We start from the raw sequence: 16,443 nt of genomic DNA, 5'->3' as shown, positions 1-16,443 counted from the left end.
TGGTATTAGGAGCTGGCATGATTCTACTACTGGTCCTAATTGTTTGGCTATGGTGCAAATCAAGCATCATGGTTAGAAGGATGCAGATAATGTGGGCTGTGATGAATACCTATCAAAATCCATTAGAACTTGACGAAAGAATTCATAAATTCTAAACAAAAAGGGGGAAATGAAACAGGAGGCTAGGCCCAAAAGAGTTAAGTAAGAAATTTGGGCCTGCTAACAAGCTACCAACATCCAAAACGATCTGTGCTTGTTCTGTTCTACTTACTGGACCAAAGCTTCAGAGAATAGTACAAGAACATGTAATAGGACTAGAAGCAATAAATTAGAAATACAGCAGGATCAGGTAGACATTTGAATAGAAGAAATAGGCCTGGAGCCAGGACTTTTTCCAAGCTTCAGTGAGCGGGTCAAGAACAATGGAAGAGAAGAAGGGTCAAGCTGAGGAAGATGAGTTTAAGCCCCTAGACCCACCAAAATTGAGGGCCAAGAGAAGCACTGCCCCAAACCCCGCCTGAGCTCCAGCTATACTCCACCTATTGTTAATATGCAGAGATAGATGTTGTAATCACTTGAATATGCATTTAATCCCATCTGAAGATTGTATAAAATGCTGATTTTGTGTGAAGCCTTTGAGCAAGTTTGTCCAGCATGAGCTGGCTTGCTCCCAACGTTGAATAAACAAATACCTTGCTGCTTAAAGATAAAAAAATCTCTGAGCAGTTTCTTGGACCGATTTTTCAGATTCATGACGTCATACCATTTCTGTGACATCACACTTCCCATGTGACATCACAGCTCCCCTGTGACATCACATCTTTGTTGTGACATCAAGGATTCTCTATGATATCACATCCATCATATGACATCACATCATATCATCCCTGTGAAATCACATCCTCCCCGTGACATCACAGCTCCCCGTGACATCACAGCTCCCCTGTGACATCACGTCTTTCCTGTGTCATCACATCTCCCTCATGACATCACATCCAGTGACATCCAGATCCATCCCAAGGTTGGGGGGGTGTGTGAGACAGGCAGAACCACAAATGCCTGCACAGCCCAGAGCAGTCAGTGTGGGGCTGTGCTTGCTGCTGCAGAGACCCCCAGGGAACAAACCCAGGCAGTAGGTTGGGTTTATTCCTTGCTCTGTGCCAATGGAATAGAATGTTCCACAGGAGCTCTGTCCCCCTCTGTGGCACTGGGTGGCTTGAAGCTGAAGAGAGGGGGGGTCAAGTGCAAGGTCCCTTCTGAAGTGTGTGTCCCTAAGGAGGACACTTGCCTTATTATTGCTTATTATTTGTAATATCTTACAGATCTCTCATACAACACCTAAGGATGGATTCTATAGAATATGTGCCATAGACATTTGGGTTGGGTCTGGCTGAGCTGCAGTTCAGTTCCCCACAGCAGCCCTCCCAGGGCTGGGCTTGGCACTGGCAGCTGGAAGGGGGTTGAGAACACCCCAGTGTTTTGGCCACTGCTGAGCACAGCACCAACACTGGGACATTCCTTCCTTAGCTGAGGGCAAGAGCCTGGCAGGGGACCCAAGTAGGCCAGCTGAGCCCAACTGACCCAAGGGACATTGCAGACCATGGGAGGTCAGCTCAGCTCTAAAAGCTGAGGCAGGGAGCAGGAGGGGGGCATTCATTGTCTGATGGCTGCCTGCTGAGGAACCGTCCCGCGGACCCAAGCCCTGCTCCTCGGGAGTGGCCGACCATGGCTGCTCATGGGAAGCAGAGAACAAACCCTGCTATCTTTTGCTTTAAATAAACTGCCTTATCTCAACCCACCAGTTGTTTTTTTTCCACCTTACTCTCTCCCCTGTCCTGTTGGGAAGGGGAGTGATAGAGCAGCTGGGAGGGCACCTGGTGTCCAGCCAAAGTCAACCCACCACACACCTGAACACTTCCAGAGACTCCACCACCTCCCTGGGCTACTTGTTCCAATGCCTGAACACTCTCTCAGTGGAAAAAGGTTTCTTTAATATCTAATATGAACCTTGCCAACGCAATTTAAAGCCATTTCCTCTCTTCCTGTCACTATAGCCTTGGCAGACCAACCCACACCCCACTAAAACCTCCTTTCAGGTCATTGCAGAGAGCAATGAGGTCCCCCCTGAGCCTCCCCTTCTCCACACTCAACAAGCCCAGTTCCCTCAGCTGTCCCTCAGCAGACATGTTTTCCAGAGCCTTCCCCAGCTCCGTTCCCTTCTCTGGACACGCTCCAGCCCCTCAAGGGCCTTTTGGCACTGAGGGGCCAGAACTGGACACAGCACTCCAGGTGGGGCCTCCCCAGTGCCCAGCACAGAGGGGCAATCAGTTCTCTGCTCCTGCTGGCCACACTCTTCTCCACAAAGGCCACGATGCCCTTGGCCTTCTTGCCCCCCTGGGCACACTCTGCCTCATATCCAGCCCCTGTCAAGCAGCACCCCCAAGTCCCTTCCTGCTGAGCAGCTCTCCAGCCCCTCTGCCCCCAGCCTGGAGCATTCCAGGGGTTGTTGGGAGCCAAGAGCAGGCCCTGATGCTTGACCTCATTGATCCAGCCTGTCCAGATCCCTCTGCAGAGCCTTCCTGCCCTCCAGCACATCCACACTCACACCCAGCTGGGTGCTGTCCACGACTTTACTGAGGGGACTGGAAGGCCACAATTAGGTCACCACAAAGCCTTCCCTTCTCCAGCCTCAACAATCCCAATTCTCTCAGCTTTTCCTCACAGAAAGGTTTCAATAGACCTCAAGTGGCTGAAGCCCTGGGTTTGGCCATCAGGCCTTGTCTTTCACTGCTGTGGTCTTTTAATAGAGCAACAGAGAATTGCAGCAAAAAACTGAAGAGAAAAACTTTGTAAATTTTGTTTCAGAATTGTTGCCTTGAACCTTTGGTCGAGGTTGGGAATGGTTTGTCTCCCTTGGCAGGGAGGGTCAGTACTCTTTGTCATTCTGACATGAGTGCCCAGGGCCCTGATTTTTATCGTGGCCAAAATACTGGGCTTGGAAACCAAACCAGGAGCTGGTAGGTAACAGCAGCTTGAAAAATGGGCTGATGCCTAATTGATGTGACAGAAGGAATGAAAGACTCATGACAGCTAAGAAAAAAATTGGGCTTTTCAGTGCCTACCTCAGGTTAGGATGACTGCCTGTGTCTTAGTGGAGGAAGATGTTTTTGTAACTATTGAAACTTGTTAGTAAAATGTGCCTGAATTCCTAAGGAAACAACCACTGTGAAATCTCTAAAAACCAAATGGAGATTTCCAAAGTGTAGAGGTTGCTATTAATATTTTGGCCGTTCTGTGGCATGTTTTTGGTGTATGAATGACTTTGAGAACAAGAACGTGTTCTTAATTATAACATATTCTCAGGTCTGTTTACTGCTAATTATTTTACAAGGTTGAGAGAAGAGTTTAAGATGAAAGTTGTGGGGTTACTTGCAAAGTTTTTGGTAGAACCAATGTGGTTGAACCTGGTGGGGAAATTTGCCCTTAAATTGGATTTGGCAGATCTCATGAGTGTCTAAGGCAGAGGCCAACCCAACTGGAAAGAGCCTTTCAAGGGTGACTAAGATGTAACTAAATTACCTTTTTGGGAGGTGGGGAAAGCTGATGTCAGTAATTAAATTTCCTTATGTTAGGCTTATTAAAAATAAAATAATACATAAATATTAAAATTATTTTAATGGTCTTATTTATGGGGGTTTAACTGCAGTCATGTTAGTACTTCTGAGTGTTTGATTGTCACAATAATGGACAGTTTCGTGGTGCTTTGTTTTTTTTATTTTTGATGTTTTGATACTTTGGTCAAGGCATTAACATTAAAAATCATTCAAAATTTTAATTCATCTTCAAACACCGAAATAGATTTGAAATGAGGTTAATGAGAACAGTGGGGGAAAAAAACCACCCGAGCCCAAAACCAAAACAACCCCAAAAACTGTTCATTTTTCCATTGTATTTTAAACAAGGAAGTCTGTAGAGCAGCAGAAAACAGGAGACGTGGGCAGGTGTGAAAGTCAGACTAGGGCTTGTTGCACTGGTTCCAGTGCTCTTTGCTTCAGTGTAACTGGTCATTTTGAGATGAGACTGGGGAAACTGGGCTGCCAGGGCAGAGACCACTGGCTGGCCCCACTGGTTTTTGCTGGGCAGTGGGTAATTTCTGCCTCACTTGTCAGAATCAGCCCACGGTTATCAGGGAATGGGGTAGTGGTGAATTTGGCTTTCAGACTAAAATGAAGTTAAACTTACACATATTCAAAAGAATAAACTGATAAACTGATGTTGGAGTGCAGATACTCAAAATCCTGAAGACCTTTTGAAACCATTTTTGCGTGTCAGTCCTACGGCCGAAGCTCTTCCCGCAGTCGGGGCACTGGTAGGGCTTCCCTTACTGGTGGGTCCGTTGGTGTTTAGTCAAGGTAGAGCTGTAGATGAAGCTCCCCACACTCCCCACACTTGTAGGGCCTCTCCCTGGTATGCATGCGCCGGTGGGTGAGGAGGGTGGAGTTCTGCTTTAAGCCCTTCCCGCAGTCGGTGCAGCGGAAGGGCCTCTCATCCGTGTGCATCCGCTCATGCCTGAGGAGATGTGAGCTGGTCTGAAACCTCTTCCCACATTTCCCACATGTGTAGGGCCGTTCCTTGGTGTGGATGCGTTGGTGGGCGTGAAGATTGGAGCTGTCCCTGAAGCTCTTTCCACATTCCCCACACGTGTAGGGCTGCTCCCCAGTGTGGATGCGTTGGTGGGTGAGGATGTTGGAGCTGTGCCTGAAGCTCTTCCCACATTCCCCACACGTGTAGGGCCGTTCCTCAGTGTGGATGTGCTGGTGGGAGTGCAGGGTGGAGCTGTGTCTGAAACTCTTCCCACATTCCCCACACGTGTAGGGACGTTCACCAGTGTGGATGCGCTGGTGGGTGAGGAGGTTGGAGTTCCAGTTGAAGCTCTTTCCACATTCCCCACACGTGTAGGGCCGTTCCCCACTGTGGATGCGCTGGTGGATGCGTTGAGTGAACCTGTCACTGAAGCCCTTCCCACATTCCCTACATGTGTAGGGCCATTCCCCACTGTGGATGCGCTGATGTTGGATAAGCTTGGAGCTTTGCCTGAAGCTCTTCCCACATTCCCCACAGGGGTAGGGACGTTCCCCAGTGTGGATGTGCTGGTGAGAGAGGAGGGTGGTGCTCCTGCTGAAGGTCTTCCCACATTCCAAGCACCTGAAGGGCTTTTCTCTGCTGGGAGGCTGCTCAGGGACCACCAGGTCAGAGCTCCGCCTCAAGCTCCGGCCGCCTTCCTGGCACAGGCTGGCTGTTTCCTCCTCAGAGCACCCTGGGATGGCTTTGGAGCCCCTCCTGCGGGGGGATCTCCGGCCCTTTTCCTCCCCGCTGCCTTCCTGCGCCGGGGAGCCCTTCAAAACGGCCTCTCCCACCAGGGTCTCACGGGGGGATTTGTCCTCCGGGCTCTCCGTCCTCAGCTCGGGGCCTGGGGCAGGAAGCAAGAAGGACAGGCAGGGGATTTGCCTCCGGCCCACAGGGAAGGCCAAGGACATCCCCCCAACTCCGGCCCCGGCAGGACGGCGGCGCCAGCGGGGTTGTCCTGCAGCCGGGGCCATGCTCGGCTGACAGAGCCAGCACAACACCCGCCCAAAGGGACACTGACTTCCTCCTCACCTGCCTGGGGGGCCCAAGGCATCTTCCTCTTCCTCGCAGCCTCCTCCTCCATCCGCCCAAGCTTTGGGAAGGACAAATCCTGATGGGAGGGAAAACAAGGGCTGAGCGCGTTGGCTTGGGGGTTCCTCCTGCCCAAGTCCATCTCTAGAACTCACCAGGCATCCTGTGTCCATAAAAACCTCCAAAACACCAAGATTCAGCCCAGAAAAACTCAAACCACCCATATTCAGGCAAAACACCCCTCAGAAATAGCAAGAAGACCCTCATCCAGCCAAACTGCAAAAAGTTGAGATTCAGCTAAAAAATACTCCAAAATATGAAGATTAGCCCAAAAAAAGGTGATGGGGACTGAATTTTACCCTCCAGCAAGAAAGTCGTTTGATTTCAAGCTCGTCTTCAAAGCGTGCCCTGGGATTGGAGCCTGGGCTCTAATTAACCTCTCCTGTGCTGCCAAACAGCAGGAGCTGTATGGCCAAGGGACAAACTCTGTGATCCCTGTCAGTGTCCATGGCCCCTGTCAGTGTCTTTCAGGGAAACTGAGAGGAGGAAATGAAGAAACTGGTTTGGAACTAAACTGGTGTTAAAGTGGGAAAAACCTCCTTCCACGGAAATAAAACTTAGACAGTTTTTCCTGGGCTGAACAAGCTCATTCAGGGATGAAGGACTGGGAGTTCTGTGGACACTTGTGCTGGTTTCTTTGGTCACTCGTGTTCCTTCAGAGAGCCCCTGGAAACACTCTGCTGTTCACTCCCAGTGCCACCAGTGCCTGGGTCCTGTCTGCAGCAGCAGATTGCAGTGGGATGGGAGAAATGCTTTTCTGAGCCTCTGGGCTGGACACAGGCACAGCCTGGCCCTGAACCCAAGGGAAACAAAGACAAATTCCATGGCTTTAGCTGGAGCAAGGCGGGGGGGGTGGGGTTCCTGAGGGTAGCACTAACCAGACTTCTCTGTGTGTGTGAGACAGGCAGAAGCACAAATGCCTGCACAGCCCAGAGCAGTCAGTGCAGATTTTTGGGGGCATCAACAGGACCCCTCCCCTGGGGGCTGCAATTTCACACTCCTTTGGAGAGCATCGACTAAAACATCCCACACACACCCACAGCCACTCAGACACAGCCAAACACACCCACACCCACTCACACCCACACAAGCAGCTCATCCTGCACTTCAGCAGGATGAGCCCTGACCGAGCAGAGGGACCAAAATCACCTGGAAACACACCCCAGGGACCCCAAAACACAGTCAAAACACACCCAGATCACCCCAAAACACACCCCAGGGAACCCAAAACACACCTGGGGGGCCCCCAAAACACACCCAAACACACCCAAACACAGCAGCTCATCCTGCATTTCAGCAGGACGGCCCTGACCGAGCAGAGGGACCCAAAATGCACCCAGATCACCCCAAAACACACCCCGGGGACCCCAAAATACACTCTGGGGATCCCAAATCTCCGGGAGACCCCAAACCCCAAAACACACCAGATGGCCCTGACTGAGCAGAGGGACCCAAAATGCACCCAGATCACCCCAAATCCCACCAGGGGGACCCCAAAACCCCAAATCCCACAAAATAGCACTGGGGGAGTGGGGACACCCAAAACCTGGGTGGGGACCCCAGAATCCCACCGGGGTGGGTGTTGGGGGTAACCCCCACCCCTGGGGCCCCTCCTGGGGGGCTGTGGGGGGTCCCTGCCCCCCCCAGCCTGTGCCCCCCCCCCCCCAAATCCCACAGGCAGCTGGAGCAGAATCACCTGTACACGGCCTACACTGGCATCATGGCCAAGGTGGGACCCCCAAAAATGGGGTCAAGGGGTTTGAGGGGGCCCTGGGGTTTGGGGGATCCCCGGGAATTCGGGTGAGGTGATACTGGGACTGCGGGGGGAGGGTCCCCAGAATTTGGAGGGGGAACCTGGAGATTGGCAAGGGGGTTCCCAGGGGTTTTGGGGGTCCCTGGAGGTGGGGGGTCCCCAGAGATATTTTGGGAAGGATCCAGAGACTGGAGGGTCCCCAGAAGTTGGGGGGGGGTAGTGATTGGGGGGGTCCCCAGAGACTGGGGGGGTTCCCAAGGGTGGGGGTCTCAAAGATGAGGGGACTGTGGGTGGGGGACAGGAACTTTGGGGGTCCCCAGGAAGAATTGGGGGGTTTCTATGGTTATTTTGGGCATCCCCAGAGATTTGGGGGTCCCCCCAAAAGGCTGGTTGGGGGGGCTAATTTGGGGAGCCCCCCTTTAAATTCCCCCCCCCCCCCCAGAGCTGTCACACAGGGGAAGGGGAGGAGGAAGAGAAGGAGGAAGAGAGGAAGGAAGAGGCCGAGGACTTGTTCAAGGTGAGGGGTGGACCCCAACACCTCCCTTGACCCAACCTGACCCTTGTGACCCCCCTGACACCCCCGTGCCCCCCCTGGAGAAGGAGATGGAGAAGCAGAAGCTGCTGAACCTCCCCCCGTGACCCCTCAACCCCCAACCCCTGACACCCCCTGACCCCTGTGTCCCCCCAGGAGAAGGAGAAGCAGAACTTGCTGAACTTCCTCCTGTGAGCCCCTGTGACCCCTGACCCCCAACCCCTGACACCCCCCGACCCCTGTGACCCCCCCAGACCCCTGTGACTCCTCCTGTGCCCCCCAGGAGAAGGAGAAGCAGAAGCTGCTGTCCCAGCAGGCCCGGTTGCACACACAGGGGGCGGCCGAGATGGTGCTGCAGATGATCAGTGCCTGCAAGGGTGAGACCCCCGGGGAGAGACCCCTGAGAGAGCCCCCTGTGTGAGAGAGACCCCCAGGAGACCCTTGGGAGAGATCCCTGTGAGGGTGAGACCCTCCCAGGAGAGACTCCTGACAGACCCCTGGGAGAGACCCCTGAGAGACCCCTGTGTGAGAGAGACCCCTGGGAGAGAGACCCCTGGGAGACCCCCCTTTGTGAGAGAGACCCCCAGGAGACCCCTGGGAGAGATCCCTGTGAGGGTGAGACCCTCGGGAGAGACTCCTGACAGACCCCTGGGAGAGACCCCTGAGAGATCCCTGTGTGAGAGAGACCCCCAGGAGACTTCCGGGAGAGATCCCTGTGAGGGTGAGATGCCCAGGAGAGACCCCTGACAGACCCCTGTGTGAGAGAGACCCCAGGGAGAGAGACCCCCAAGAGTTCCCCTGGCACATGACCCTCGTGTGACACACACATGTTGTCCCCAGGTGAGCACTGGGGCCGTGGGGGGGCTGTGACACATACATGACACACACATGACACGTGTGTCCCCAGGTGAGCGGGGGAACCACGAGGGGGCTGTGACACACACACACACAGGGATGCTCCAGGGGTAACTCAATCCGGGTTGTGGGCAGGTCCCTGCAGGGGCAGCAGCTTCCTCTGCACACTTGAGGTGATAAAGCTGCTCTAAACCTGCACTCCAACTACTCCACAGCTCTGGGCTCACCTCCACACCACTTCTCAGCCTCACCTCAGGGCCTGGGCTCAAGGACAGGAACCTGCAGGGAGGGGACATCATGTGCAAGCTGAGAGCTGCCTGCTTGCACTGGCCTCTGGGCTTCTTTCTCTTTCTAGAATCATCCCAGAACCTATTCTGCTTTTCTAACATTACACTGGGCACACTCTGGCTCCTGTTCAGCTGCCTGTCCATCCACACTCCCAGCTCCCTTTCTGCCTGCCTGCTCTCCAGACACTCTGGCCCCAGCCCGGGGGGCTGACGGGGCTTCTTGTGGCCAAAGGGCAGGACCCGGCCCTTGGCCTGCTGGAACCTCATCCCCTTGCAATCAGCCCATGGATCCAGCTGGGCCAGGTCCCTCTGCAGAGCCCTCCTGCCTTCCAGCACATCAACACACCCCCAGCTTGGGGTCACCTGCACATTTGCTGATGAAATGCCTGGTTCTGCAGCAGCTGCAGATGCTCAAGGGGCAGCAGGACCAAGTCAGGGGCCTTGGGGGGCCCGGGGGGCTTTGGGGTCCAGGAGGGTCCTGGGGGAGCTGGGGAGGGGCTTTGGGGATTGGGGGTACAGACCAGGACAGACCAGTACAGACCAGTACAGATCAGTACAGACCAGTACAAACCAGTACAGACCAGGACAGACCAGTACCTCCTCACTGCTCCCCAGATCTCTCCTGGAGCTGGGCCACGTTGTCCTGGGACACCTGAGCCCCCCCAGTGCCCTCCCAGTACAGCCCAGTGCCCCCAGTACAGCCCACTGTGTTCCTGTCCCAGGGTGCCAGGGTGCCCCCCTCTTTGGGGGGGTGGTTGGAATGGATTTGAGGGGGGGGGGCTGGGGGAGATTTGAAGGGATCTGGGGGTTTGGATGGGGATTTGGGGGCGTTTAGGGGTCTTTTGGGTGTATTTGGGGGAGTTAAAACAGGTTTTGGGGGCATTTGGGCATCAAAGGGATCTGTGGGGGGACGGGGACTAAAGGGAAAATGAAGGTTAAGGGACATATGGGGAGGTTAAAGAGGTCTGGGGGGGAGATGAGGGGCTGCACCAAGAGCAGCTGAGTCCTGAGACCTCCTCGGTGTCCTCAAGACCCTCTTGGTGTTCCTAATTCCCCCTTGACACTCCAAGACAAGCCTGGTGTCTCCAGTGTCCCCAGGGCCTCCCCACTGCCATTATTCCCCCCTTGACACCCCCAATTCCACTGGCCCCAAGCCCATCCCTGATGTCCCCAACCCTCCATCTCACCCCAGGAGCCCCCCCTGGCCCTTTTGACCCCAAAAATGCCCCCCCACACGCTCACAGAAAGGACAAGGGCATCTGCAGACACGTTGGGGACAGTTGGGGGGCTTTGGGGGGCACTGGGTGATTACTGGAGGATACTGGGACACACTGGGGGGAACCAGAGGGCACTGGGAGGGACTGGGGGGTTACTGAGGGATCCTGGGAGGGCACTTGGAGGGACTGGAGAGTTACTGGGGGATTATCAGGACACACAGGGGGGACACTGGCAGGTTACTGGGCCATACTGGGGGCTATTGGGTGCTCACTGGAACATCACTGGGCCATCCTGGGGGGCAGTGGGAGGTCACTGGGACACACTGGGTGGTCACTGAGGGTCACTGGGAGGTCACTGGGCTATACTGGGGGCACTGGGATCCCCTTAGTTGGTTCTGCTCCCCCTGGACGTTTGGGGGCACCCCCAGGACCCCTCCCCTGGGGGCTGCGAGATCCTCTGAACCCCACTGCTGGGCTTTAGGGGACACCCGAGCCCCCCTTCCTTTGGGGTCTCTGTGTGCTGAATTTTGGGGGGCTCTGGGGTTTGAGGAGGGAATTGGGATCCCCTTTCCGTGGGGTTGGTTTGCTGGGCTGGCAGAGGTGCTGTAGTGGGATGGGAAATGGCCTCAAAGGAGTTTTAGTTGGCCGTGGCCAGACAGGACTGACACGGAGACCCCCCAAAATCCAGGCAAAACCCCTGAAACCCCCTCAAAAATCCACCTCTGGAACTATCAAAACCTCCTCAAAAACATCCCAAATCCCCTCAGAGACCTCATCTCCCCCCCAGGACACCCTAAACCCTCTCAGTGACCTGCAAAACCCACCTGGGACCCCCCAGGCCCTTTCAAGGACCTCAAAAACCCCCTCAGGGACCCTCAAAACCGTCTGTAACTCCCCAAATCCCCCTAGAAACCCACAAAACTGCTTCAAAGACACACCCCCCCAAAGCCCTCAGGACCTCCCAATTCCCTCGGAGACTCCAAAACTCCCTCAGGGATTCCCAAACCCCTTCAGGGACCTTCAACCTCCCTCCTAAGTCTCCTCAGGACACCAAACCCCTTCAGAGACCCCCTAAAACCTCCTCAGGGACCCCTAAAAGCCCCTAAGAGACCGCAAAACCACAGAACAGCAGAAGAGCTTTCTGTAAAGGAAGAGAGCAAAGAACCTGAGAAGGAGGAGACCAAGGAAAAACTGAAGCAAAGCAATCAAATCATCCTGGCCCTTGCAGTTTTTCCTTCACCTTTTCCTCACTTTTCTTTTTTTTTAGGTTCTTTTTTTGGTTGGGTGGTTTCGAATTTTTTTTTCCGAAGGAATTTCTCAGGAATCGAACATCCGGGTTCTTGGGAGGCCTCCGGGCCCCGCGGCCCCCGAGAGGGTCCTCCGAACCTCCCAACCCCCCGCGCTAAACCCTCCCGAGCCCTGCAGCCTTTCCACCCACAGCCGCGCTCCCCGCAGCCCCCGAGGGGATCCCCAGACCCCGCTCTCCCGCACCCCCCGCCTGCACTCAGAGCTCACCGACCGACCCGCCGCCATCACCGATTCCCGGCAGCCAACGCGGCAGGGGCGGGGGCGGGGCTGCGGGGGCGTGGCCGCGCGCTGATTGGCTGCGGCGGCGTTCTCTGAACGCGGTGCGCGCGCAGCCGGGACTCGGTGATGGCGGCGGGGCCTGCGGTTCGCTCTGAGTGCTGTGAGTCCCCCCGGGGGGGCTCGGGAGGGTTTAGCGGGGGGGTTCGGGGATAACCGAGGAGGTTTTGAGGGGTCCCTGAGGGAGTTCGGTGTCCTGAGGGGACTCAGGGGGTGGTTGAAGGTTCCTGAAGGGGTTTGGGGGTCTCTGAGGGGGTTTTGGTTTCTGAGGAGATTTGGGGGGTGCCAGGTGGGGTTTGGGGGTCTCTGAGGAGGTTTGGGAGTCCTGGCGGGACCTTTTAGGCAGTTTTGGGGTCTCTAGGGGGTTTACGGGGTGTTAGATGGTTTTGAGGGTCTCTGAGGGGGATTAGGGGGGTCCCTAAAGGGGACTGGGGGGTCCCAGGTGGGTTTTGCGGGTCACTGAGAGGGTTTAGAGGGTGCTGGGGAGGGATGAGGTCTCTGAGGGCATTTGAGGGGACCTTGAGAAGGTTTTGATGTGTCGAGGGGGGATTTCAGGGGTTTTGAGGGCATTTTGGGGGGTCCCCTAAAGCCCAGCAGTGGGTCCAGGGGGTCCCCCAGCCCCAAAAAGAAGGGGTCCTAGGGATGGCCCCCAAAATCCGGGGGGGGAAATGTACCACATCCGGGTAAGGGGATCCCTAGTCCCCAGTATATTCCAGTGACTTTCCAGTGACCCCTTCAGTAACCAGCCAGTGTGTCCCAGTGACCTCCCACTGCCCCCCAGGATGGCCCAGTGATCCTGCAGTGAGCACCCAGTAACCCCCAGTATGGCCCAGTAACCTCCCAGTGTCCCCCGCTGTGTCCTGGTAATCCCCCATTAACTCCCCAGTCCCTCCCAGTGCCCTCCAGTGTCCCCCAGTTCCCCCAGTGTGTCCCAGTATCCCCCAGTAATCACCCAGGGCCCTGCAAAGCCCCCCAACTCTCCCCAATGTTTCCCCAGATGCCCTTGTTCTTTCTGTGAGTGTGTGTGGGGGTGTTTTTGTGGTCAGAGGGTCCGGGGGGGCTCCTGGGATGAGATGGAGGGTTGGGGACATCAGGGATGGGCCTTGGGGACAGTGGGGTGGGGTTTGTGGACAGTGGAATTGGGGTACCTGGGGGGAATTAGGGCTATGGAGAGGCCCTGGGACATTGGATACACCAGGGGGGTCTCAGGGTGTCAGGGGTGGAACTGGGGACACCAAGAGGGTCTTGGGGACACCAGGGGGGGTCTCAAGACTCACCTGCTCTTGGTGCAGCCCCTCCTCTCCCCCCCAGGCCCCATTAACCCCTCCCAAATGTCTCCTAACCCCCATTTCCCCTTTAATCCCCTCCCCCCATAGGTACCTCTGACCCTCCAATGTCCCCAAGACCTCTTTTAACTTCCCTAAAGGCACTCAAAACCCCCAAATCCCCATCTAAACTCTTCAGATCCCCCCAAATCTCCCACAGCCCCCCCTCAAATCACTTCCAACCCCCCTCAAAGAGGGATCACCTGGCACCCTGGGACAGGAACACAGTGGGCTGTACTGGGGGCACTGGGCTGTACTGGGAGGGCACTGGGGGGGGCTCAGGTGTCCCAGGACAAGGTGGCCCAGCTCCAGGAGAGATCTGGGGAGCAGTGAGGAGGTCTGGGGGTCTCTGCAGCAGCAAGCACAGCCCCACACTGACTGCTCTGGGCTGTGCAGGCATTTGTGCTTCTGCCTGTCTCACACACACACAAAAGTCTGGTGTAGTGCTGCCCTCAGGAAAACCCCCCAGCCTTAAATTCAGTCCCCATCATGCAGTCATGAAAGAAGTTGTCAGTGAATTTGCCAGAAAGCATGAAAAATAGAAGAGCACACAGTTATACACAAATACAGGTAATTACTGTTCTGACCACACATTCCAGATTAATTTGGTGCAGTGATAATAAAAATCATAAACCCACGTAATGTTGTGCAAGAGAACACAGACTGACCAAGTGAAGCCAGACATTAATAGAGATAAATTCAAGAAGATCAGCAGTGCACTGTTTTACTCCTGCTAACACTTGTGGACAGTCTGACTCTGACTTCATGTACAGGATGGATGTACCTGTGCCCCTGGGGCTGCCAGTGCCATGGTGGGCAGCAGGAACCACAGAGGATGGTGCCAGTGTGGCAAAGAGCCACAGCCACAGATTGGCTTCTGTATCTGGGCCAGCAGAATGGATTCTGTCATTCCATTTGCACGGCCCATTGCAGCTCAACAATTTCAGTGTCTGACTGCCCAGGATTCTCTCACACTAAACTTCACACTCGTAGGCAAAAAGTTGCTTTTAATCCTTGCAAATATGGAAACTGCACACCCAGAATATTGCACAACAGAGGAATCCAGTTGTCAGAAATGATGGCAGAGGAGGCGTGGAAGGAGGAAGCATTTGCACACCAAAGCACAGGGGTAATGATGAAGGCCTGAAGTCCAGTGATTTCATATTTATTCTCTACACTGAAACTAGGAAGAAAAAATTGAGTTTTAAGTGAGACTACATTAATTCAGCTTTTGATTAATATATAGCAACTCAATCAAATCAAGTGCTCATGAAATGTCCTCACTCTCCTTATCCTCCCACTTAAACTTTTTTTTTTGGCTGAATCTTCATATTTTGGAGTATGTTTTGGCTGAATCTTAACTTTTTGCAGTTTGGGGAGGGGTTCATCTCACTATTTCTGAGGGGCTTTTTGCCTGAATGTTGGTGGTTTGGGTTTTTCTGGGCTGAATCTTGGTGTTTTGGAGGTTTTTATGGACACAGGATGCCCGGTGAGTTCTAGAGATGGACTTGGGCAGGAGGAACCCCCAAGCCAACGCGCTCAGCTCTTGTTTTCCCCCCATCAGGATTTGTCCTTCCCAAAGCTTGGGCGGATGGAGGAGGAGGCTGCGAGGAAGAGGAAGATGCCTTGGTCCCCCCAGGCAGGTGAGGAGGCAGTCAGTGTCCCTTTGGGCGGGTGTTGTGCTGGCTCTGTCAGCCGAGCATGGCCCCGGCTGCAGGACAACCCCGCTGGCGCCGCCGTCCTGCCGGGGCCGGAGTTGGGGGGATGTCCTTGGGCTTCCCTGTGGGCCGGAGGCAAATCCCCTCCCTGTCCTTCTTGCTTCCTGCCCCAGGCCCCGAGCTGAGGACGGAGAGCCCGGAGGACAAATCCCCCTGTGAGACCCTGGTGGGAGAGGCCGTTTTGAAGGGCTCCCCGGCGCAGGAAGGCAGCGGGGAGGAAAAGGGCCGGAGATCCCCCCGCAGGAGGGGCTCCAAAGCCATCCCAGGGTGCTCTGAGGAGGAAAGAGCCAGCCTGTGCCGGGAAGGCAACCGGAGCTTGAGCCAGAGCTGTGACCTGGTGGTCCCTGAGCAGCCTCCCAGCAGGCAGAAGCCCTTCAGGTGCTTGGAATGTGGGAAGAGCTTCAGGAAGAGCTTCAACCTCCTCACCCACCAGCACATCCACACTGGGGAACGTCCCTACATGTGTGGGGAATGTGGGAAGAGCTTCAGGCAGAGGTCCAACCTCCACACCCACCAGCGCATCCACAGTGGGGAACGGCCCTACACATGTAGGGAATGTGGGAAGAGCTTCAACCAGAGCTCCAACCTCCGCACCCACCAGGGCATACACACTGGAGAACGGCCCTACCCGTGTATGGAATGTGGGAAGAGCTTCAGGGACAGCTCCCACCTGATCGAACACCAGCACATCCACACCGGAGAACGGCACTACACCTGTAGGGAATGTGGGAAGAGCTTCAGCCAGAGATCCACCCTCCTCCAACACCGTGGTGTGCACACTGGGGAACGGCCCTACACATGTTGGGAATGTGGGAAGAGCTTCAGTTACAGCTCCACCCTCCACATCCACCGACTCATCCACACTGGGGAACGACCTTACAAGTGCTTGGAATGTGGGAAGAGGTTCAGGACCAGCTCAGATCTCCTCAGGCATGAGCAGACACACACGGATGAGAGGCCCTTCCGCTGCACCGACTGCGGGAAGGGCTTCAACCGGAACTCCCACCTTGTCACCCACCGGCGCATCCACACCGGGGAGAGGCCCTACAAGTGTGGGGAGTGTGGGAAGAGCTTCACCGAGAGCTCTAAGTTGACCAGACACCAATGGACCCACCGGTAAGGGAAGCTCTACCAGTGCCCCGACTGCGGGAAGAGCTTCGGCCGCTGCTCCAACTCCGTCAGCTATTGGAGGACCTTTATTGGATGATCCACAGGGACCCATGTTGAGGACAGACCTGGTTCCAGGTCATCCATGCTGGGCACTGTATTGGGTCTGGATGGCCATGTTTTGGTAGCAGGGGAGCTCCAGGGGTGGGTTCTGTGAGCAGCTGCCAGAAGCTTCCTCCATGTCCAGCCCCTCTCCCGACCCCCCTGACAGTGAGGGTGACCCAGGGTCTTGTTAATCCAGCCCTTGGGCAGATTAGAGTGAAAGGACAGTGAATAATCAGTGTTTA

The 16,443-nt window shown here is 55.2% G+C and overlaps 1 protein-coding gene across 1 annotated transcript in view; it reads left to right on the top strand.

Moving 5' to 3' along the window:
* LOC135404965 (uncharacterized) overlaps window positions 1–16,443 on the top strand; it is an 801,303-nt gene that overhangs the window by 54,241 nt on the left and 730,619 nt on the right. The window contains 1 exon segment of the mRNA XM_064639689.1: window positions 15,401–16,078. Coding sequence (XP_064495759.1) covers window positions 15,401–16,078 — 678 coding nt within the window.

Source organism: Pseudopipra pipra, chromosome W (assembly GCF_036250125.1).
Source record: "Pseudopipra pipra isolate bDixPip1 chromosome W, bDixPip1.hap1, whole genome shotgun sequence".
Taxonomy (NCBI): domain Eukaryota; kingdom Metazoa; phylum Chordata; class Aves; order Passeriformes; family Pipridae; genus Pseudopipra; species Pseudopipra pipra.
The sequence above is the reverse complement of the archived record's forward strand: the minus strand, read 5'-3'. Positions and strand labels throughout refer to the sequence as shown.